Consider the following 23,035-nt stretch of genomic DNA (forward strand, 5'->3'; position numbering starts at 1 on the left):
ATTAACCAGAGAAAAAAAATAACTTAACGAATGTGGTGCTTTGTACCTTGTGGGTCGGGGTCGCTCAGCTTGTCCAGCCTGCGGTGTTGAACCTGTGAGTTGTCTCTCTGTCGGTGTCTCTGCGTATCCTCCTGGAGGTGTGGAGGGTTCCTGCCGGTTCCTGTTGACCGGGTCAGTAGCGCACGGTCCTCCTGGTGCTTCAATCTCAACTGATCCACAGGGGAGCGAGAACACGCAGCGGGCACGCGCACAGGGTAGCTGGGAATGAGAAGTGGGAAGGAAAAAAAAGATTCTCTGCGCAGCACTTGTCCACAATGGCTGTGGATGGTTTTAGTCCTTATAAGGATAATCAATCGATGAAATTTAGAATTGATTTTATTTTTCATGCACACAAGCAGTCGTCAAAAAAGAGAAATGAAATGCAAAACAAGCATTTAATGAAATACCTTCAATTAACATGAGAATTTATCTGTTTATTTCACAAGGCGATTTATAGATCGTGTATAATACTAATCCCGATCTTTTCTCTCTCTCTCTCCCTTATCCCACTATGTGCTGTGGTAAGTCCCTTTCGTGATGTCATTTGAAAATTCATTTCCTCTTTAGGTCAGAGGTTGTAGAGGACCCAGCACGCATGCACACACCAACAGCAGCACTCCCCCCACAGTTTTGGTAAATGGCCTGCATTTGTATAGCGCTTTACTCAGTCCCTAAGGACCCCAAAGCGCTTTACACTACATTCAGTCATTCACCCATTAGTTTTCCCACTAAACGGTGAAAATATCACAAATGATAATAACAATAAAAAAAAAAACCTTTATTCCACAAACTGAAACAAGTAAAAAGCGCACTGAGTAATTGTTTACCATTGGATTTCCCAGATTAAAGTGCACTTTAATCTTATGTGATCTGGTGCAGATAAAAGTCACTTCACCATCAACTGAAGGTGTGTTATTATAAGGACATCTCTCTCTCTCTCTCTCTCTCTCTCTCTCTCTCTCTCTCTCTCTCTCTCACCCCGCAGTACAGTCTGAAGATGCTTCACATGCCACTGCTGTTTACATCACTGCTTCCTTTCTCGTGGGAAAGATGAACAGCAGCTTATTATAGGAGTCCACAAAGGAAGTTTCTCTGCACAGTGAGCTTCCATCACTTGAACAGAATTTGACAAATGTGTGTGAAGCCGGGTTCATACGGAGAATATCATCTAAACGACAATACAGTCGTTAGCGAATCGATCTATACTGACTTTACCATGACTCCACTGAGCATGGTTTTGGTGTTAGAGGATATCAGTGCTTCTCCACTTTTTTCCAACTTCCAAACGTCATTTTCATATCATTGTTTTTGGCAGAGGATCCTTCCACAGTGACTTCATTTCCTCTTCAGGTCAGAAACAACTCAAAGTCACATCAACCCATCTCAGTTTTCACACAGAACAGTGAAAAAACAAGTTGCTTTTCATTCCCCTTTCAAGATCCGTTTCCACCCACTAGGTGGCGCCATTTTCGTCTGTCAGTGTGGGACTGCCTCACACGCTTCCCAAACCCAAATGACTCGCTCCGACACACTCCTTTCTACAAGTTTATTGAACTTTTTACTACAACACATACAATATAGCATAGTGATGAGTCGATATATACAGAGATGTTTGCCCGGTGATTCTTCACATATTCATGTTGACGCTACACTATAGGCATACAGAAATAAATAAAACAAACATTTGTCTGAACAAAGAGCGTGCGCATTTCTTTTGCATCTTACTATGTCATCTGCACGCTATTGTACTTACAGGATTAACAATATATAGCACATGTATTTAGATATGTTCAAATCAGATAACAGGTAACAATATAGTACACACTCCCCTCTAAATTCTGATTTATTACACTTAAAACATGATGTCCAATAGAGGGTCCACAGTAGGGTCTGACCAGGAGATTATTACATTTTGAATGTAATGTGTGAGAAAAGAGATGTTGTATGTACAATTCTGTTATGTTAGAGTAAGATTGATCTTTTAATCCCCTTCCTTTGCTTAGCTTTCACTAGGACAAACGGATCTGATTGTTTATCAGCAGTCATATAGTTTTAAGTCTAGGGTTAGGAGGAAGACAATGGGGCTGGACCACGGTAGCTATGATTGGGAATGTGAAGCCCTGAGATGTTGTTAATGCCGGTAAAAGCATCAGGCTGAGTGGTGCTGTCACGAATGATCACAAACATGAGAAAGATTAGGGATCGCATAAATGAGAACACTCCTGCTTGGATATTTTACATTGGGAATAAATCTGGTTATATTAAAAAAAACACAAAAAAACCATAAATAAATTAAAATAAAATGTAGGATTAATTACCCTGTAAAGTGTGACACCAGATTCACTTTAATCCCTTTTATTCTGCTAAAAGCATAAAATCAAACTAACATTTTCAGTTTTTACTGGTTTTATTCAGCGATTCACCTTCATGCAAAAACATCCACTTGTCCGTTACACGCCAAAGCAACGCTGCTTTCTTCCATCCTGATTGGCTGGTCAGGATTTCTCACAGAAGACTAACAGCACAACCTGTCAAAGTGCTCCAGACTGGTGGCTGCTCAGCTGGAGACTCACCTGCAAAACCTCCCCAACCGCTGGATTTTTGAAACAAAAATGAACCACTAAATAGAATCCATGGATTTGCCAAATGTTGATATGTTTTCACATCACGTTTAGCGATCCGAATTCAAACAAGGCCTGTAGAACTTTAAATTAGAAGATGTAAACAGCATCTTAATCTAAATGATTTTTGCGAGCCCCTATTTTAGCCCAGCTCTGATCCTGTGACAAGATGGAGACAGAAAATGGGCATGAATGGAAGAGATAACGACAGCTCTGATCAGACATTTCAATCTACTTACAGGTGGGGTTTTCTAAAGTTGCAACTTTCTGTAGAAACTCTAAGATCCGTCCTCATTCTGCATTTGCAAGGATGATATCTTATCATAAAGTTATAAGTTTATATAATAAGCAGCTCTAGAGGTAGTAGTTACAAATGTTTGCAGAGAATGTGTGTGAGTTTGATCATGAGAAGTCAATTCATATTAAGGCTTGGTTAGAAGACTCATAAAGTTTGACGTGGGGAAGGGGCCACATTAAATGGAACGTGGGCATCATTATCCAGAATGAAAAAGTGCATCAAAAGACTCCAACCTCATTGTATCCAAGCATTTACAAAAGGATTTCTCACTACAGACGGTTTGATTGAGCTGGGTTTCCCCTCACGTATTTTTTCTCTACTCATCTCTTACCTTAAAAGAAAGGATCCAGGTATCATTTTTGCAATATAATGTGTTTAAAACACAATGACAACATCAAAAAAACGTCTTGGACTCAGATTTTGTTATCAAAAGATAACCTAAAGCTCTGAAACCACAATCAGGATTAATGGAAACCCGCTCTCTCATCTGTCGAAGTCGATCAGACTTGACTCGCAGCATACCAGCTCCCCGAATGGACTCATGACACAGGCAAAGATTGGAAAGCTAACCCGCTAAGTGACATGCACGCAGTGTGTGAGTCTTCTGTTACAAGCTGGTGTTGCATACTATACTCTTATTTATGACAGAGAAAAAGGTCATGTCTGCCTACAGTATGTCATCCATATGATGCCCTTAAGAAGATGTGTGCAGGGAGTGGGGAAGGCTGTGCATTCACACAAACAGTTGCTGGTCAAAAACCTCTACTGGAGTATACGGCACTATTATTTACAACATGTGTGTACTAACTGATCAGATATGGGGTCAGCCCCGTTTCAGTTCAACCACCCCGAGAGGTGATCAGCATCAGTGGCATGTGTTGAAAAATTGATTGCCTGGGGGCGTTCCTTGATTAAAAATATCGGATTTAATCCTGATTGAACTGAAAAGGACCGGACCCCAAACCTGAGGGCAAGTGTTCACCATTGGAGCAGGAAAGGGCTTCAACTAATTAGAAGACTACAGGGCTACAGATCTTGGTTGTCATCATTATCGGTGATGCAGTGCAGGGTTGAGGGGGCCAGGCTGCATGCAAATGGGAGGGGGAGGGTCCGGTGGACGGGTACAGTGTTTGGTCATCTTCTGCAAAGAGACAGTAACAGGAAGTTAGAGTTCAGAGAAACAGAAGTCAATTCAAAGCTCTACTGATGATTAGGAACTAACTTTTAGGAATTTTTGCCATTAAAGCACATTTGTTGTGTTTGTTTGAACACATTAGATCAATATGATTATCATCTATTGTGCATCTGCAACCTATTATACAAACAGTAAAATAAACTTGTAGACTGATTTTCTCAGCTATGATACTCAGGTTTTACCCTATCTACAGTGGTGGACTAGTTAGGAAGCATGTGCAGTTGTAGCAAGGAGGCCATATGCTGACATTTCCTCCTTTTTCTAGGATTATTTTATCATAATCCCTCAAAAATACAGTATACTGATGAGGCTTTGAGTTATGACTGTTAAGGTAGGGGATTTGAGAATGAAGTGTCAGCGAGTGTCTGCAGAAAATTGTGTTTATGACTCAGTAGACTTTGTTAGTTACCAAGGTATTAACTTGCAGCAGTCTCCTGCTGAATCATGTAGTGCCTGTTTGAATCATCCACCTCGCTGCCACAGTGAACTTCACTCCTGTTAACGCAGATACACAAAAACAACACTGCATAACCAAATATATATCATCCTTATGTACCATTTATCACTCCAACTGGTTCATCCAACAATCCACAAAAATCCACATTAAGTTAATTTGTGATTCTGGCCCAGTGTAAAGCTGGGATGCACAGTAGCCATCCTGTACTCGATAAGAGGTTAAGAAAATGGATTGCACTCAAACTGCACACACAATTAAATAAAAATAAGTAAAGCAGCCAAACTAACAAGAGAAACTGCGACTGATGTCCTCACCTGTTATCATTAATGTCTCTGCCTTCACTGATGCTGTTACCTGTTGGAAACAAGACATAGTTTTATCAGTTTGTTTGCAGTAGCATAAAAAATAAGAAAAACTGAGCTGCTGACAATATTTGTATTGTGTTAAAGCACAACTACCAGAAGTGCCATAGTAGGTGCAGGCAAACACACACACACACACACATTTAGATTGTACTTACCGTTGTCAATGTTGAGTGGGTAGGATTCCAGTATGTCCCCATTATATCTTCCTGCTCTGTAGCCCAGTGCTGTGGAAACTCTGTGGAAAACCCCACAGAAGAAACCATAGAGATGCACAATTATACATTTGGCCTCACATTCAGCAGCAAACTTGAACAAAACAGGATGCTTCATTTTTAAGATCAATGCAGATTCTCAGTGACCTTAAAAATCAATCATAATAATGTGTGTTTACTATCTACTATCTGCCTGGAAAAGATGAAGAAAACTGATTTAAACCCACGTGTTGTTCTGGACAGAGTTGGGATTGCAGCTGACACTGGTGGACTGCTGTGGTGTCACGTTACTCTGGAAGAGGGCATTGCTGTAGGTGTTGGCGTGTTCAGTAGCACGGATGTAGGCGTAGAACGGGTTGGTGGGAGAGCAAACGGTCAGCTGTTTTGGTCTCACTGGCTTAGCTGTCGGGATGAAAAAACGATGTAAGACAGGGTACAGCTGCAAGGAAACTGGGTCACTGGGCTGCAGAATTAAGCATCAAGAAGTGCAGTACCGATCTGTGCTGCATGGGGACGCCTCATGGCATTCTTTGCCCTCATTGCATCTTTGATGCGGTCAACCTCCTGCTGGTAGCGACGGCGGTCCATCATGGCGCCCTCTTTGGCATCCCTCAGTGCAGTCTCCAGGGCCTTAACTCTCTCAGCAGTAGACCGAAGACGTTTCTCCAGCTTTGGAAGCTCACAGCGCAGATCTGCATTGTCACGAACCAGCTGGAGAGAATTTTCAGTCTGATTAATTCATTCACAAACTGTGCCTTTTGGACATAACACAGTTCTGTGTATTCAAAATCGCATTCTATGCTATATGCATTAAGTTTCTGTACAAGAATGTGCAGCTTGTGCAGGATTTTAATTATCTTCCAAAACTGCTTTGTGGCTAAGAATCAAACCACCACAACCGCAACTGAGATCTAATCCAAGCCCGTCTGCAGCGCAGGTTTGCATCAGTAAAACTTGTAACTGCTCTCATTTCTGGGTCATTCACCTGTTTGTGAACCTTTGTAAGCTGGTCCAAGTTATTCTCAAGAAAGGAAATCTTCTGCTTCTGGGTGCAAGACCCCCCGCTATCATCAGGTTCCATTTCGGAACTCTGCAGAGGAAAACAAAAAATGGAGGCAAAGGGTGAGATTTTATTTTGTCCCAAATGGCTGTAATACCTGCAGGGGTTAAGGCAGGCTGACAGAAGTTTTTCATTTAAATTTTAGTTAATCTACTGCTAAAAGAAGAGCTTAAAATTGGGTTTGAAGCTGTCTGATCTCAGCTCTCTGCAGGCCTTTTGTCCCAGCTGTTCTGCTTTTTTAAAAGCTTAAGAATTTTTTTTAATCAGTACAAACTTTAGTCGGAAAATTTACATGATCTGACCAAAAACATGAACAGTTCATTCCGTATGGCGACACCCAATATTGATTGTTTGACTAAATGCTTGTGTCTAGTTTTACCCAGAAAGGACATTTCTTCATGCAACATATCAAATATTGAAGGGGATTAGAGGGATTAAGGATGCTATTGTTTTTCCTACTCAGGTTTAGCAGGCAATATTAAGGTCACAGACCTCTTAAAACCCTCTTAGCGTGTTTTTAAAAAAAGAATTCCTTTCATTTATTACTCGATGCCTTACTTTTTTAACTCGCGACGTGAGGTCTTGAACGAACAGCTTGCGCAGGTTGTGGAGGGTCTGGAGTTCGCGGGCCTGGATGACAGACAGATGGAGAGGAGGTTAGATAGGTAGACATCTGTGGATGATGTGAAATATGAAGCAGAGAGGTAGTGATAGTCTGTTTTACTCACGACAGTCTCCTCCAGACCCTTCAAGTCCTGTTTGGTCTGCTCATGGCGCTCGTGCAGGAATCTGACAGAAAAAGCAGAAGCATCATTAAAGATAAGAATAAGTCTTATCTTTATCATAACAAATCATATTGATGTATTGTTTTGAGTGCACTTTATAGGAATCTGAGAACAAAATGACCCCTGAACACTTACGAGAGCTCCTCCAGGCGTTCGCTCTTGGTACTGTCCTGGCTCTTCAGGCGTTCGAAGTCAGCGCGGATCTGAGCCAGCTCCAGTTCCAGTTTGGAGTTACGACTGCATGCATGAGGTATAAAAACACAAACAAGAAAAAAAACACATGTTCAGAGACAGCAAGACAAACAGGAAACAGCATTAAAATACTTCATCAATACACACCAAACTGAATTGTTTTAACTGTCATCTTTAACAGTGTTAGCATGTAAGGAATAAGAAATAAAAAACATGTATGTAAAACAAATAAAGAGGACTACAGACTCATTGAGATCATCAATAATCCTCTGCTTCTCATTGATCTCATCCCGCAGGCGGGCCAGCTGCTTGTGGTGGAGACCACGGTGGGACTCTCCCTGATGACGAGGAGCTTTCTGGAAAAGGAAAAACAAAAAAGGAAGAGCGCCTCTTTAAAGATGCTGACCTATAAAATCTCACACTTTCAAAAAGAATGTGTTAAAATCCTGCACACACTGTTTGTGTCATTCACACATGTTGTGTTAAACTGTGCCCTAAATATGGTTTAAATAAAAGACAGAAAGAAAGAAAGAAAGAAAGAAAGAAAGAAAGAAAGAAAGAAAGAAAGAAAGAAAGAAAGAAAGAAAGAAAGAAAGAAAGAAAGAAAGAAAGAAAGAAAGAAAGAAAGAAAGAAAGAAAGAAAGAAAGAAGGAAATGAGACCACTGACAAACAACATGTGTTATATTGTCATTATTGTGCTGCTGTCTTCAATTGGGACATCATTGCCCTTAACTAGATATGCTGATGATTAAGGACAAAAAGTAACACATCTGTTCTGAGAGTGCAATATTTACTTCAATCACCTTTGCATTAAAAACTGAAAATGAGCAAAAAGTCTCTGTTAAGCACAGTGAGCGCGGTCACCATAATAGATCCCACTAAAAGTCCCAAAATACCAGGTCAGACTGGAATAATACTTTGAATGTGTACTGGACCCAATGTCAGAAATGTACTCACTGCTCTGCATTAAATTCTTTTCTAAGGAGGCTTCTTACCTTCACATTTCCATCCTCAGTCTCACCCTTCTCTCCATCCTTCTCCTCAAGCAGGGAGTTATCTTATAGAAGCATAAAATAACAAATTCAACCAGTATGAGCAATTTCAGCAAAGGTTTTAGTCACATATTAATATTTTTACACCATGATTTTCTGTGTGTGTGTTTCTGTGTTACCCTGGTCTTGCAGCTTGGCCAGCTCCTCGCTCAGGGAGTCGTGGCTCTCCTCCAGCTGTCTCTTCTTCTGCTCCACACTCTGCATGTACTCTGTCAGAGAGCGGATCTTTGCCTCATGCTGTAAAAAGACAAGTGTCGCCCCACCCCAGGACATCAGAGACATAATAACTCAATCTCTGCTAACAAGAACAGATATCTTAGATATATTATTTTCTACATTCTGTCTGTTTCTTTTTATCTCACGCCCACATATGTTCTCATAAATCATCAATTTCATTCTATTTTGTGATGCCTCATCATAGCCTATCTCTTACCTGAGAGATAAGGAGCTGGCAGGAGGAAAGCTCCCTTCCAGTCTCTTCCATCTTGCGGTGGCACTCCAGCTGCATGTTCTCCAGCTGACGGCAACGCTTCACCATGCTCTTCACCTCCGACTTGATCTTGCTGATGTAGAGGCGGGCCACAGTGAACTCCTCCTCGATTGCACCACTGATCTCCACTGGCTAAGAGTGAAAATGAAAGCAATATTTTTTTTGTTAACAAGAATTTCTCCATCGGTGCTTGATACTCTAAATGAAACCTCTGTGATCGTGCTCACCAGCTTTATCTCCCCATTACCCACGATGGAGCTGAACTCGCTGAGGTCCCTCATCAGCCCGTTGAGGACCTCAGCTATGCGTTTGCGCTGCTGACCGCTCACCTCCTGCATACGAGACAGCTCTGCCTCCAGCTCCATCAGACTGGCCTGTAAAATAAAAGAAGGTGAGCACCTAAGGAGAACTAAAGCCTTTTAATTGCATCTGGACCTTCATTAAAAATACACAAATGAAAAATCAGCAGACTGTCTGAAAAACTTTGGGAGAAAGTCAAGATTAAGATTAAGATTTACTGTAGGAGAGGAATACTAATGAGTCATACTCAAGACCACAGAGCTCTAAACTTATCGTATTGCTGTGGTGCCGCCTACCGTTTAGTGTGAGATACATTAAGGTCCATAAATACTTGGATAATGACTCAATGTTATTATGATCAGGATGTGATTGAAGTGCAGGCTTTCAGCTTAAATTTACCTAGTTCAACAAAAGCATTGCGTTTACTTTTTAGGAATTACAGCCATTTTTATCCAGTCCCCCACTTTCAGAGGCTCAGAAGTAATTGGACAAACTAAAATCATTTTAAACCAAAGCATTGTTTTTAATAATTGGATGAAAATCATTTCCAGCCAATCACCAAATGCTGTGTTTCCTTCCTTGAGATGCTCTGTCAGGTCTTTACTGCAGCTTCACCTTCAGCTGCTGCTTCGGGTCATTATCCATTTGTATTGTGAAAGGCTGTCCAATCACCAGAGAGTATAGGCCTGTAGACTTTTGGATTCATTCTGCTACAGATATCAGCAGTCACATGATCAATAAACACTAGCGACCTAGTTCCACTGGCAGTCATAGCATTGGCCTCAGAGAGAATATGATGTGGCCTGAATCACAAGTTTGTTTCTCTCCTTCATACTTTAACTGATGGTTAATTTCATGGGTTTTCAGCCTAATTATGGCCTTCTTTACTTGCACTAAAAGCTCTCGGGACCTCGTATTGAGAGTTCCAGTGAAAAGCTATAAAATGTAATTCAACACTTGGAATCAGCGCCATATATTTAATCAGAAAAGTGAATAATGAGGGACTAGGCTTTGAAAAGGGGGTACTGTTAGTTTTTTTAAACTCTTGGCATTGAAGTTGAAAGTCTGCACTTTAGTGCCAACTAGGTTATTTAATTTTACATCTACTATGGTGATGTACAGAGAATAATTACAAAAATTATTTCACTGTTCAAAATCTTTTAGATTTAGAAATCAAACCATTTTTGACTCCTATACAACTGCAGTGTTTTCCCCTCACAGTGCTGCTACAACAGGTGCTTGTCTCTGCAGTGCAATGAGGAAGCAAGCGGACCCTTCTGGTCCACCTCCTGTCTCTGAATTCAGACACCGTTCTGTTTGTCTCAGTAAATCTGTCGCACTCCAAACATTTACCATTTTCTGGGACAGTTGCTCAGCCAGCAGCTGGTTTTGCAGCCCCTTCTCCTCCACTTCCTGGCTCTTCTGGTCATAGTTGATGGCTAGTTCCTCCAGAGCTTGCAGCACCTCCTTCACCTCAGCCTTGGCGCAGTCGCTCTCCACCTGCAGCCTGCCGAGTTCAGCCTGGACTTTGTCCCCATCACCCCTGGATGAGGCCAGAAGCTGAAGAATGGGAGGTAATAAAAAGAATGGGAGATAACAAGGAAGATAGAGGCAAATGTGGGCATTAAGGTAAGATCTTAGAAAGAAAACAAGCTGCTTAAAGCTTAAATTTTAGAATTAACAAGTATCCTCACACTCACAGCATGCGCACTCATACAGTGTGGATATGTTTGTGTGACTGAGTTTGTGTGATCTCACCTCATCCTGGTCCAGCATCTGCTGCTTCAGTTTCTCCACCAGCTGGCACTGAAGGTTGATCTCATCATCCTGCACACACATGATGGTATCATAAACACAAAAAGTCCATACTCTGTCACTTGGATGTCTCCAATATATAAATCAATAATTAAACATTAAATGGAAGTGAACAGGACCCCGAAAACATTTTGTTTCAATTATAAAATGTACACCATTGTTTTTACCATGCAGGTAGTAACAACAAGCAACAGAATGAAGGCACTGTGTGAGGAATGTATGCAAGAACCTTATCATCCAGCTGCTTATACAGCTTGCGTATCTCCTCCTCATACTTCTGCCGCTCCTCCTCAGAAATGCGAACCACAATGGAGGAGGTGTCATTGTCCAAAATGGGACGCTCCTCCACAGACTCGATACGGGTCACTATTTCCGATGTAGTCCTCTCAGTCTCGGGCACATCTTCTCCTAAATGGTAGGAAAAAGTGAACAAAGAAGACACATTACAATGTTGCACTTTAGTTTGTAATGTCAGCACAGAAGAGTTGGAGGTACGCAGCCTTGAAGTCCCCACCCCACACACACACCCCCACACCCCACCCGTGACCCACCAACACCTATATTTGTTCTAACCGTTTCTCCAGCGGTTGAGCTCCGACTCGAGCTTCTGAATGGTCTCCTTCAGGGTCTTGTTCTTCTCCTTCTCCTTCTCATATTTCCTCTTCCACTGCTCTGCTGTCAGCTCCAGGTTGATTGAGGCGGTGTTCCTGATGGTCTTGGCACTGTGAGAAAGAAAGGGCTGATTATGTTATGTTCAACAGTCCTACTGAGTCCAAAAACTGTCCAAAAACTCAGCTTTACCATTGTAATATGACCCCAAGGTAACATGAAACTTAACAGTCACAAAAAGCAAATAATGCTTCACATTTTTTTAAAATATCAGGTAATAATTTGGTCTTCAGATCCTTCCTTGGCTTTGTGGAATAAAAACAAATGTACAAGAGCCACATCAGTAGGTATCTGAGACTGTATTGTTTTTTTAGGTCATGCTCAAAATAGTTTGTTGCCCTGATTTTAAAGGATAATCTTCCCTGCTGAAAAATGTGACAACACATAAACACAGTATAAACACATTTCCTAGTTTACCTGCTATTTTAGGAGTTAAATTATCATATTTACCTGTTATTTTATCTGTCCCTCTACTCCTTGCTGAACCTGAGATTGGACTATTTAACTATCATGTGTAAATCTACATTTGAAGTCAAGCATGAATATCATATCAAGTAGGTTAAGATAAAAACATGTTGCTGAAATCATGTTTTCCAGCGCTGCTTTTGAAGGGTTAATGTTGTATAACTACACTACTTCATGCTAAAAAATATGTCTGCATGTGAAGAAGCAAAACACATTTTAGTGGTTTAGAAATAAACATCTAACATGACGTGTGATTTAAATCCACAGAGGCATCTACCGTTGTCCAAACATCAGAGTTGACTTGGTCTCAGTATCGTTGTAGCTGGAGGGAGAGCAGCAGATGAACATGGTGGTGCGACAGTTACCGCCGAGGGAGTCCTGCAGGATGCGGGTCATTTTGCTGTCACGGTACGGCACGTGAGTTTTCTACAGGACAGAGTAGGGATGATGAGAAAGGGTGATTAGAAGAAAAGAGAAAAAGATCAAGAGAAAACCGAGCAACATAAAGCAAAGGAACTGCCAGAACACTGCTTCATTTACTTTTGCTTCTTGATTTAATTTTAATCGTGCAAAAATTCATCAGCATAAATTCAGCAAACATTGCCCCTCAGCTTTTGGATTCTTAACCAGGACTGGAACTGCTTTTTAACGTGCCAGATTGGTTGTGCCATATCCAACTACTCTGAAAATTAGCAGGCATAGTTTTGGCATTTCATGGCCAAATCTGGTGAGCTGGCAGGAATGAAAGAGAAAAATCATGAGTGTGGGTACTGAGCAGGTCAACAGGCAGACAGTTGGTGTCCATGTGTGTTAGAAATGAGGTAAACAAAACACTTTATAATGTAGAGAGTGAATTACACATGTTTCAGTTTATTTAAAGTCACTAAATTCTAGAATAAAAATAAGGTTCACTGGTGGAAAACCTAATTATTCTTCTCTGTATTTAAATTTCAGTTTAATTTACTCCTTAAATATAAATCGTTCTTCTATGTTCCTAAAAAAGTTTAACATCGAAGTCAAAGGAGCAGGAGCCCAGCTTAAAAATACAAATCCTTTACTGTAAATCACAAACTGTTATTTTTGAGGCACACCGTCCCATGGAGATAGTGGAAAGAGTGAAAGTAGCTCACCGTGCCCTCAGCCAAGGCAGAGATGACATTTCCGAGAGCCGAGAGAGACTTGTTGATGTTTTTAGCCTCATCCAGGACGGCACCTGCAGCTCCGGTCTTACTGACCTGGATTAAAGAAAAACAGGGAGCGAATGAAATCAAAGAACGGAGAATGTGATGGAAAAACAGGCTTACTCATTACCTAAAACTGCAATGTAAACAAAGAATAATGTAAAATAATCACACAATAGTCATTACAAGCATTTACAAGTCTTTCATACCTTCTCACTGCCAGCCAGATCCACCAGGTACAGTTTTCCACACAGCTTCTGCTCCGTCTCCACGTGCTCCTGCTTGATGTTGATCAGGAAGATGCTGTGGCTACGAGAGCTGTGCTCATTCATGTCTACACAAACAACGACAACACAACATTCAGAGAAACATCCATTTTCTTCCGCTTATCCAATTCAGAGTCACAGGAGGGCTAGAGCCTAACACAGAGAGACAGCCAACTAGTCACACTCACAACTACGACCAACTGAGAATCAACAGTTAACCAAACTACACTAACTACAACTAACTGAGTCTATTAAGTAGAAATGCAGAAAATGGAATAAACAAAGGTCCTAGAATTGATTTTTTTATCTATTTAATAACTACAATACTGTGACTCATCCTTTCTGCTGATGGAAGACTATTACACTTCAGTCCTAATCATGCTTTAATGACCAACAACATGAATTTAAAAAATGTGGCTTCTAGATTTTTATCCAACATTTTGTTCAAAAGTTGTCTTTGTACCAAGAAAAAATGTGTATTATGTGCTATATGTTATTATAACACAGCAACTCAGTCAAGGAATAATACTTTTGTGTTTTACACGATGGCTACTATGATATAAACCCCATTTTAGACAACTGAGTGCCACTAAAGTCACCGCAAAGGAACCCATCAGTAACACTGCAGGACTAAGAATGAACAGTTATTTAAAAACTACCTTGTCAAAACCAAGCATGACCCAGAACCCAAGCTCATCACTGACTGCTGAGTCAAGAATTTGTTGGTGATAATTAATATAGCCCGAATTTACAAACAATGGGCAAAAAAGTTCTGGTAATTTTGTATACTGTATACTAAATTTGTATATTGTCTTCTCAGGCTGACTTCGCTTCAGGCATTTCAATGCATTTCATTCTCTAGGGCTCATCTCTTTATTTTTTAAATAACCAATCAATAAAGAGTAATTCAGGGGTGGATCTTAAATCTTTCACATTTTGTCAACCAGACCAGCCATCACTGCAGGACAGTGGTATCAGCATTTCACAGAGAACAGGCATCAAACAGCATTGATCTAAAAGCTTCTCGCCTCTCAGACGGAGTTCATGTTTCTCTGCAGATGATATCTGAGGGCATGAGCTCAGCGCAGTGCTGAGTGTCGGCCCATCCAACTGTTATCAGCACACCGTTCTGCAGCACAGTGAGTCAGCAGCCATCGACAGGAAGCAGACAACACTGTGGTGCTCAGCATCACAGGCTATAGTAAGTCCTGTCCACTGCTGTTTCCACCCAGGCTGTTTTACAGGACAAATTGGTATAAATGATCATTTTTACCCTTTAAGACTAGTGGACACACTATATTTTGCTATGACTGATGTCTACATTCTTTTCATTTAAAGTGCCTCATAAGGAAATTTGCTGATTATCTCTCCCTCAAACAACCAATAATAAACAACAATAGAAAGTCCACACACTATTTTAACTTGTACTATGTACTGCTGTTATTAAGCTGCTTGAGGATGCTACATAGATAAGATTTAAAAAATGAGGAAAAAACAAGTTTTTGTCACTTTTTGTTTGAGTGGAGGAACTCTTCTGACAGAGCGCAAGCTGCAGGTCAGTGGAAAGTGTGTGTGTCGGGTCAGACAGTGTTTTATTAGCCTGTCTGCTAAGAGACTGCTCACAGATCAGCTCAAAGGATGGATGACTGAAGCCGTCGATACTATGGAAAAAGCAAGAAACTAGCTTTTTGACATGTACTCCCTGTTTTTATATTGGCAGCTTAAAATGATTTAAACCGTTTGAATGGAGAGACTTTGCATTTTGAAACAAAGGATGAGAAAAGGCTTATAGAGCAGGGCAGCACAACTTTTTGTTCTGCATCAGACTATTGATTTGTTTTTTCATGGAGGTTTTTAAGTCCATTTGCTACATTATCACCCCAACAAACAGCCTTCAGCTTTATTGACTTTCCAGAAGCTTTGGACGTCTCAGGGCTCTATAAAGTGGCCCAAGATGCTTACCTCTGTATTAGCATTGAAAATGAGTGAATTAGATTTCTGGAATATTTTACCATGTTTGCAATCTGTGATAACTGCATACACAGACCTCTTATATTACTGTTTTTACAGGAATTATCATTTAACTGAATTTTTTCAGTTAGATGATAGAAAGTCTGTTTTTTTTTACCCTTTTTTTCATTTGTTTTATCACATGGCATATTTAATTTATTTTATGATGAATGGGACTTTTTACTCTGACCTATTTTCATATTCTTGCTACACTACCTACATGCTGAGATCATCAGATTACTATTTAAAAGAAGGCTGACTGCAGTTAATTAAAGGCACACACTAGGAAGGAGGAATGTTAAAAAAAGACAGAACAGCAGATTAAAATGTGAACGAATTTGTATTCTTCCACATCACTAGATAAAGTGTTTTTGACCAGAGTACAGCTCAATTAACTTTATAATATCGGTTTAACTGATATTCTCTGTTTTAAAAAAAAAAAGCACTAAGATTGGAAAAATGTTGGCAAATGTTCTCCTGAAAAGTTGGAAATGATCACTTCTAAACTTCAAGTATTCCATTTTAACAAGACAAGATGGCTGCTTTTTTAGTCCACGCTGTCTCCCAGATTTTTTCACATTTACAGCAAACTAATGGATCAACATACAAAGGTACTGCTTTATTTCTGAACTACAGACGATCTGCAGTAGGTGGTAGCTTAAAAATCCATTTCAATCACTTTGCAGAAAAGCCCATTTTCAAAAGATTTCACAGAAAGACTTTGTGTGTACTAACACACACACACACACACACACACACACACACACACTGAGGCACGAAATGCATTAACTCTGAATGGCGGAGATCTGTGCAGGCTGAGATTTATAAGTGTGAAGCAGTGCTGATGTTTTTTGTTTGACACAGAATCCCAAAGCAGATCTGACCTCATTCTTTTTTTTTAGTCTGCAGTGGAGTTCAGCTCTGAGTCAGCACACAACCCACAGAAAAGCAAAACACACACACACACACACACACACACACACACACACACACACACACACACACACACACACACACACACACAGTTGTGATTTTTTGGAGCGATATTTATCAGCAGGGTTTCTTTATTATTGTAATATTGCTCGGTAAAAATCTATACTGCTAAATATTTAAGACATACTTACAATCCTGCAGAAAACCAATTAAATTTACAGGAGGAGCAAAGTGCAGCAGCTCCTGATGCTTGTTATGACTTTATTAAAATAAATTTTTTCTTTCCCAATTTGTTATTGTCATACAAACCACTTCATCTCTCACAATTGCATCACATTATGAAATGCATATAACAGAACCTCATTTCTGCGAAAATGAGTGAGGCTTTTTGTGATAATGCACAATAACATGCTGATTACATAACACATTAACAGGCCACATGAACTCAGCTGCCATCTCATGCATCACTAACAAGTCCTGAGAGCTAATATTAGCAACAGTGAGAAACTAGAACTGGTATTCTGGTACGGAGCAGTAAGAAATCAGAAACGTTACAGAGTAAACATTCAGATTTGTCTTTTTGTTACAGTATTATATATAAAAATTATGGGGGGAAAACATCAGTCAGGACTGTACTACTCATCTGTAACGCAAAGATAAAGACTCACTAGTCACAGCAACGTGGCGGTTATTTTTGCCCTCATCAATCACATCCATAACTTCATCAGGGCTTGAAACGAAGCGCTCAGTGCATCCCTAAGGACAGGAGAGGAGAGGAATAGGAGACAAGCATATTATCATTTACCTGATACAGCCCATGAACAGATATTCAGGTAGGACACCTACCTTCACATATGGCACCCTGTTCTTATCCTCATGAACAGACAGGTTGGTCTTTGTCACTAAAAAGTAAATAAAGGAAAATCAATGACTTTTTTGGAGGATCTTTTAGAGCAAACAAAAAATGCTGCACTGGTTAATCACAGTGGTAAATCAAAATAAATTGACGTGAGTTATTTATTCTAATACTAACCGTCCAGGAGATCACGGATTTTATCCATATAGATCTCAAAGTAGGAAACCTGTTGGAGAAGAAAAAAAAGTTTCCTCATATGGGAAAAAAAACCTTTAAGTGAATTATTGTTTGAAGCGGGTTTTCACCCTGCAGAAAATCACTTATTAAAAGAAGGCATGTCCAAACAAAGCATAGCACAGTGAAACAAAAACATAAACATAATACAAGATAAGACATCAACGCATGTAACAAATGTGACACCTTGATGTGGAATTCAAGGTTTTCATCCATGGCAAAGATGTGATTGAAAATGTCCTCGGCGATGCGAGGAATGATACCCATCTGGTGAGGGTCGTGCAGCTTGCCCTGCAACAGGAAATTGTGCATGTAATTACATGTGAGACACAGCCACACAGTAAATTCTAGTTTGATATATTTCCTTCATTATAATAATGCCTTTAAATTTCCATAAATTCTCTGGTAAATCACCATCCATAAGAGGGAAAATGGGTATGTAACAAAGAATCAGCATAATAGCCCAATGCTCAAAAAAAATGAACATTAAAAGAAAATTTACCTCCATAGTGTGAGTCTTCCCGGAGGAGGTTTGTCCATATGCGAAGATAGTGCCATTGTATCCACACAGCACATCTATAAGCAAGAAAAAACAAGAAAATGAGGTTACGCAACATGCGTTCACTAATTTGAAGAATTGTAATTTATTTAGCAGCTCATCCATACCTTTCACGATCTGCTTGGCACAGGTGTTGTAGACTTGCTCCTGGGTGGTGTTGGTTGGAAACACCCGATCAAACGCATAGGACTTTCCCTGCATAGACAAGGAACAAGAACAAACAGATCATAAAATCCTACTGAAGTACAACTAATGGTTCAAATGAATGCATCCTTTGTTCCCGACCAAGCATTAAGGAAGAATGATGGTGCATTAAAACATCAAAACTTTAATAAGAGTTGCTTTTTCCATGACATTATCCATACTATAACTGGGCCACATCTGTGAAGGAATGTTCTAAAGTACTCACATACAAATTAGATAACAGAGTCACCGAGTGCTGAGGTGCATAGTGCTTAAAAGTCTCTAACACTCTGGAGGTTTGGAGCAGTTACTAAGTCATTAATATCAGCACAAAACTGTGTGCCAGGAGCTTCGTGGGTTTCCATTGGCCGATCAGGTCCTGTAGGTGTACGTGTGTAAATCAAAGGTGAAACAGAGTCTGAAATGCAATTGTGTAAAAATGCCTCTTGGTGGATGTAAAATAGTCAGAGACATATTTCATCCTTGATGTAGCATCTTCATCTTACTGGCTGGGCGTACTGAAATGCTTCATTTCTAGCATCATGCTGTATATTGTACTACATACGAAAACTAAAATGTAAATATGAAAACTTCTAAGTGGGTTAAGTACTAAATTAATTCTTGGTTGGATACAGCAAATTTCTTAACAGCTGACGATTACAGTTGACAGTTTAATGTTTGAACAGACCAAGGCTAGCTGTTTCGCCTCCAGCCTCAGCATCGACCTGCTAAATGGAACAAAACTCTAGTTAATAATTCCAGTTTAATTGCTGAAAGTGATAAATGCTCAGAGTTTGCTGCCCGGTAACAGAGATTCATCACACTCTGAAACAGAAAACAGGAGCATATCTTATGGCTTATTATAAAGGTATTAAATAAATGCAAGCATAAAATCTAATGATGAACAGGTAGCTGGACACAATGTAAAAAAACAAGGGACAAAAATCATCCAAATGAAGCTCATATCCTGTTTATACAAGTCTAAAATTGAGTCTGTATTTTGTATTTTTTAAATGTTGTCCTCATGATAGATCGGTTCCTCCTAAAATCCACAGTCACTGTGTGAGACACTGACGAGTGACTCAGCCCAGACAGGCACGGCTGCAGAAACCAGGCTAATAAAACCCTGAATGTCACCATCCCATCTGAGGCAGAGTCCACAAAGCAACGCAGAATGATGCTGCCAGAACATGAGCCGTAGAAAATGTCATTAACAAATTGACTCATCTGCAGACCACCCCCACGCCAGCATGATTGAACAGAGAGACAATTCAGTCCCGGGATGAGGGAGGTTGGGAGGGATGAAGGAGGCACACAAAGAGGCATAAAAATGGAGATGGGAGGACAAATGGAGATGAGCATTGAGACAGTAACGACAAAAGACTGAGAGAAAAACACCAAAGCGGGATGAGATAGTTGATAAAGCCAGAATGGGAGGCACAAAAAAAGGTGCAGCCATTAAGGAGATAAAGCAGGTCAGTCAGAGATGCCTGAGCTCACTGAATGATTATTGATCATCTCTATGGGCAATTAGAGGGATCAGTTTCTGGCTCTACTGCATCATGCTGAGGGGAGAGAGGAAGGTCAGGATGAGATATTTCCATTACTGGTAGACATGATTTCAACATGATTCCTCCCTCTGCATATTAGATACGTCATTTGTACTTTAATTAAAATACTAAAACTACATAAATACATTGAAAAAGCACAAATATTTCTTTGAAGTCAGCGTCTCGTATACTGAATATGGCAGACAGTTAACTTTCTAGTTTCCAGTGGTTTCTTTAAACTATGTAATTTTCATTAGACATTCAAGCAGTGTTGTTGCAGGCACAAGGCATAAGATGACATTGTTGGATATAAAAAATAATTTTAGGACATATTTTTTGTTTGTTTAACCTCAATAAAAAAAAAATTGAAAACAGCAAATGAGAGATATGCGGCTTGTTCAGGTTTGGTTCCACCCAACAACCCTTCATCTGTCTTCTAAGCTGAAACATCTACTGCTTCGAGCATCTGCTGAGTAATAAACACAACAGAAATTAATTCAGTCTTGTGTTTTGCATATAAACAGGCCACGTTTTCTACTTCAGCACAGCAAAAGAAAAAAATGATAAAAAATAAGAATAGAAACATTTTAAATCAATAAATAAAATGAAAAGCAAAGATGATTCTGGGCAATACTTTACATTTATTTCCCATTTATATACAGGTAACAGTTTAACAATTAAGGGCTCTTATATCTCCCATGCAGGAAAATAACTACCGGTATATAGGAAAATAACTAAAATGTGTATGTCATATACAGTTTGGAACATGTCATATAACCATCTATGCCTCTTTATAAATGTACCATAAAATGTTTAATGATGGTAAACTAAAGTAAGCATGATGATGGGCCTGATGTGTGTCATTCATAAGCTGCACGGTGCAGTCCTCAGTCAGCTGATGTAGGAGGCCAGAGTGCGCATTTAATCAATATTAGCTACATAAAAGCCATGTGTACTTGTTATGCTAGGTGAAAAGACAATTTAAGGGTAAAAAAGGAGGGGGGTCCCCGTTCCTCCCCTGAATATTGTGTTTTCCTGCTGATCTACAACCCAAACAGATGGGCCGGGCTGATGATTTATTGATGGAGGGCCTTCCTGCACAACAAAGCGGCTTCTTTTTACTCACCCCGACGACGACGGTGTCATCTCCTTGGAATTTGGGTAGGAACTGGTCCCCACGTAAAATCTCCGACTGATTTAGAGGACGAAAGCGACACAGCACTTTTATGTTGCATTCCGCTGGGGCATCGGCCATTGCGCAGATTCAAGGTGGAGGATGCTGCTTTCTGCTGAGAGGAAAGATGCTGCTGACGCTGGAGGCGATTAGATCTTGGGCCTGATCTGTGCGTCTGAATAAGCTCTGAGTGATGCGCGCAGGATCCGGTCCTTTTATATCGAGGCGGCTCTGAGGATGGCGGATAGGTCGGCCTGTTTCTTACCCTCAGAGAGACGATAATAAATTTATGCGCAGCTGGACGGGTTTTCGTGTCGCAGTGAGGCGGCCAAGCTAAATTGGATGTCAAGGCGCAAAACAACCCCCTACATCATTAAAACAATGAGCTCTGAAGCGAATCGATTGCCCCTGCTTGTTTGTTTCTCGCTCGTCGGTTCCTTTTGTGTTGTTTCGTCCTTTCCCGTGCAGGGGCGGCGGTGGGTGTGCGTCTGGCCGGTTGAAGGTGAGATGCTGCTGGAAGGGCAGTGAGGTAAAGCTGCTGTTTGATCGCCCTCCTTTGGTCGCCACAGCGCCTCCTATCTGTAATCCGAGGAAGGGCGTGGTCTGCATCCGCCTCTTTAAAGTGGTACCCACAGCCTCAGCATCACCAAGGCCCAAGGTGAGGCGTCACATCTGAACAGAGGATCGAGGAATAACTTTGTTATCATATACATCACAAATAGTCGTTGGCTCTCATCCAAGGAATGACTGTACTGCTTGGAAAGCCATATGAAACATTTGGGGAAGAGAGATTATTGATTAAGGGATGATTAGGCTTCAGCTTAAAGTGGCATTACAGGCCAGGGTGATGCAGCAATATGTCAAGACAGCACATTGAATGTCAGAAACCTGTAATTAACACTGAAAATACAACTACTATGGAGTTGGGTTTTAGTATCATAAAATATGGGCTGTCTGCAGAAACACAGGAACCATCTATATGAGCTATTTGCAGGGTTCTGGTATTGTGCAAACAGACTGAAATTGAACTGTGGGTTTTCTTTTAGAGTGGTCACGTATGTTGCTTATGTATATATATATCTTTTTTTTTTCTATGTTTATGTTACATCTATCTATCTATCTATCTATCTATCTATCTATCTATCTCTAGAATTTTTTAAAGGACATTAAGAAAGTCTTTCCAAAAAATTCAGCAAAAAATTCTGATTTCTCACTATAACGAGGGCAGGACTGTGTGTGCGACCTGAAGGAATATTTAAACACATATCATATTCAAATATTCAGAACACAAATCAGCACAAGGTACATGTATTTTTTGTAAATAGTTTAATATTAAATAAAAAACGACTCCCATATAAAAAAAAGAAAGCTACAGTCCACAATTTAATCGTCTTTTTTTAACATAAGTATTGAAAGCAAGGGGTAGAATGAGAAAAATACTTAATTACAATTCCCAGAAAAAATTCACAATTCATTGTTTTCTCTCATCTGTCTCTAACAATATAAAATCAAAATAAAACACATTAACTGTACATATGTACAAATCTCCAAGTGTAGAAATTGCATAATCTGCTTTCTTTTTCACTTTTCTTTATTCTTTTTTTGTTATTTTATTTTAAATACAGCTAGAGATGCCAGTACTCTCAGGGGCAGGGCAGTGTGTGGAGGAGAGTTCAAACAGTGACGGGGGAGACAGAGCAAGGATATCACTCCAAATCCACAGTAACACACGGACTCAACAGATCCACATAAGACATTATCGCTCTCTGTGTTATAAGTATTCCAGCCATCCATTCATCCAATCAAAGGACATACAGTACTTTCTGTAAACACCTGGTTCCTGTTGAACTTCAAAATTAAGCCTCTTTATTTTTTTATTTTTTTTAAATAGACTTATCTCTTGCCTGGGTCTCATCCCATGTAAGTCACCAGAGCTACATGTAATTCTTCACAGCGTCAAGTAACACAGCATCTGAAATGTAAATGGGTTGTCAAATTATGACAAACGACACTCGTGAGTTGCACTAGATTTGTTGCCGGTTTTGCAATTTTTACAAACATCAGTATGGTTAG

The 23,035-nt window shown here is 40.1% G+C and overlaps 1 protein-coding gene across 2 annotated transcripts; it reads right to left on the reverse strand.

Annotated features, from left to right (window-relative positions):
- Nucleotides 1-1,571: 1,571 nt before the first annotated feature.
- Nucleotides 1,572-21,536, reverse strand: kif5aa (kinesin family member 5A, a). Of its 2 annotated transcripts, XM_085444514.1 has the most exons (29): nt 20,915-21,535; nt 18,163-18,250; nt 17,999-18,072; nt 17,683-17,787; nt 17,440-17,488; nt 17,253-17,308; nt 17,075-17,162; nt 13,407-13,531; nt 13,147-13,251; nt 12,294-12,442; nt 11,456-11,604; nt 11,112-11,290; nt 10,826-10,894; nt 10,421-10,627; nt 8,995-9,141; nt 8,711-8,899; nt 8,397-8,514; nt 8,221-8,282; nt 7,471-7,580; nt 7,168-7,269; nt 6,976-7,036; nt 6,806-6,877; nt 6,173-6,277; nt 5,682-5,898; nt 5,415-5,589; nt 5,131-5,210; nt 4,925-4,964; nt 4,563-4,648; nt 1,572-4,099 (listed from the first exon to the last, which is right to left on the reverse strand). In XM_085444514.1, exons 1-28 carry the CDS (start codon nt 21,041-21,043, stop codon nt 4,570-4,572), a joined length of 3,129 nt encoding a protein of 1,042 aa, XP_085300640.1. In that variant the 5' UTR covers nt 21,044-21,535; the 3' UTR covers nt 1,572-4,099; nt 4,563-4,569. The 2 variants fall into 2 exon arrangements, with proteins under 2 accessions (XP_085300640.1, XP_085300639.1); XM_085444513.1 differs by having other exon boundaries at nt 17,999-18,250; nt 20,915-21,536.
- Between the last annotated feature and the right edge of the window lie 1,499 nt (nt 21,537-23,035).

Source organism: Copadichromis virginalis, linkage group LG20 (genome assembly GCF_057382275.1).
Source record: "Copadichromis virginalis isolate Kocher_CV1m ecotype Utaka linkage group LG20, C_Virginalis_male_GT1.1, whole genome shotgun sequence".
Lineage (NCBI taxonomy): Eukaryota > Metazoa > Chordata > Actinopteri > Cichliformes > Cichlidae > Copadichromis > Copadichromis virginalis.

Coding starts and splice junctions, on each gene's coding strand:
- kif5aa (XM_085444513.1), bottom strand. CDS start 21,043: ATGGCCGATGCCCCAGCGGAATGCAACATAAAAGTGCTGTGTCGCTTT. Junction 11,605..12,293: donor ACTCTGATGTTTGGACAACG/GTAGATGCCTCT, acceptor TCTTTCTCACAG/TGCCAAGACCATCAGGAACA. Junction 7,037..7,167: donor GAACGCCTGGAGGAGCTCTC/GTAAGTGTTCAG, acceptor TTTTTCTGTCAG/ATTCCTGCACGAGCGCCATG.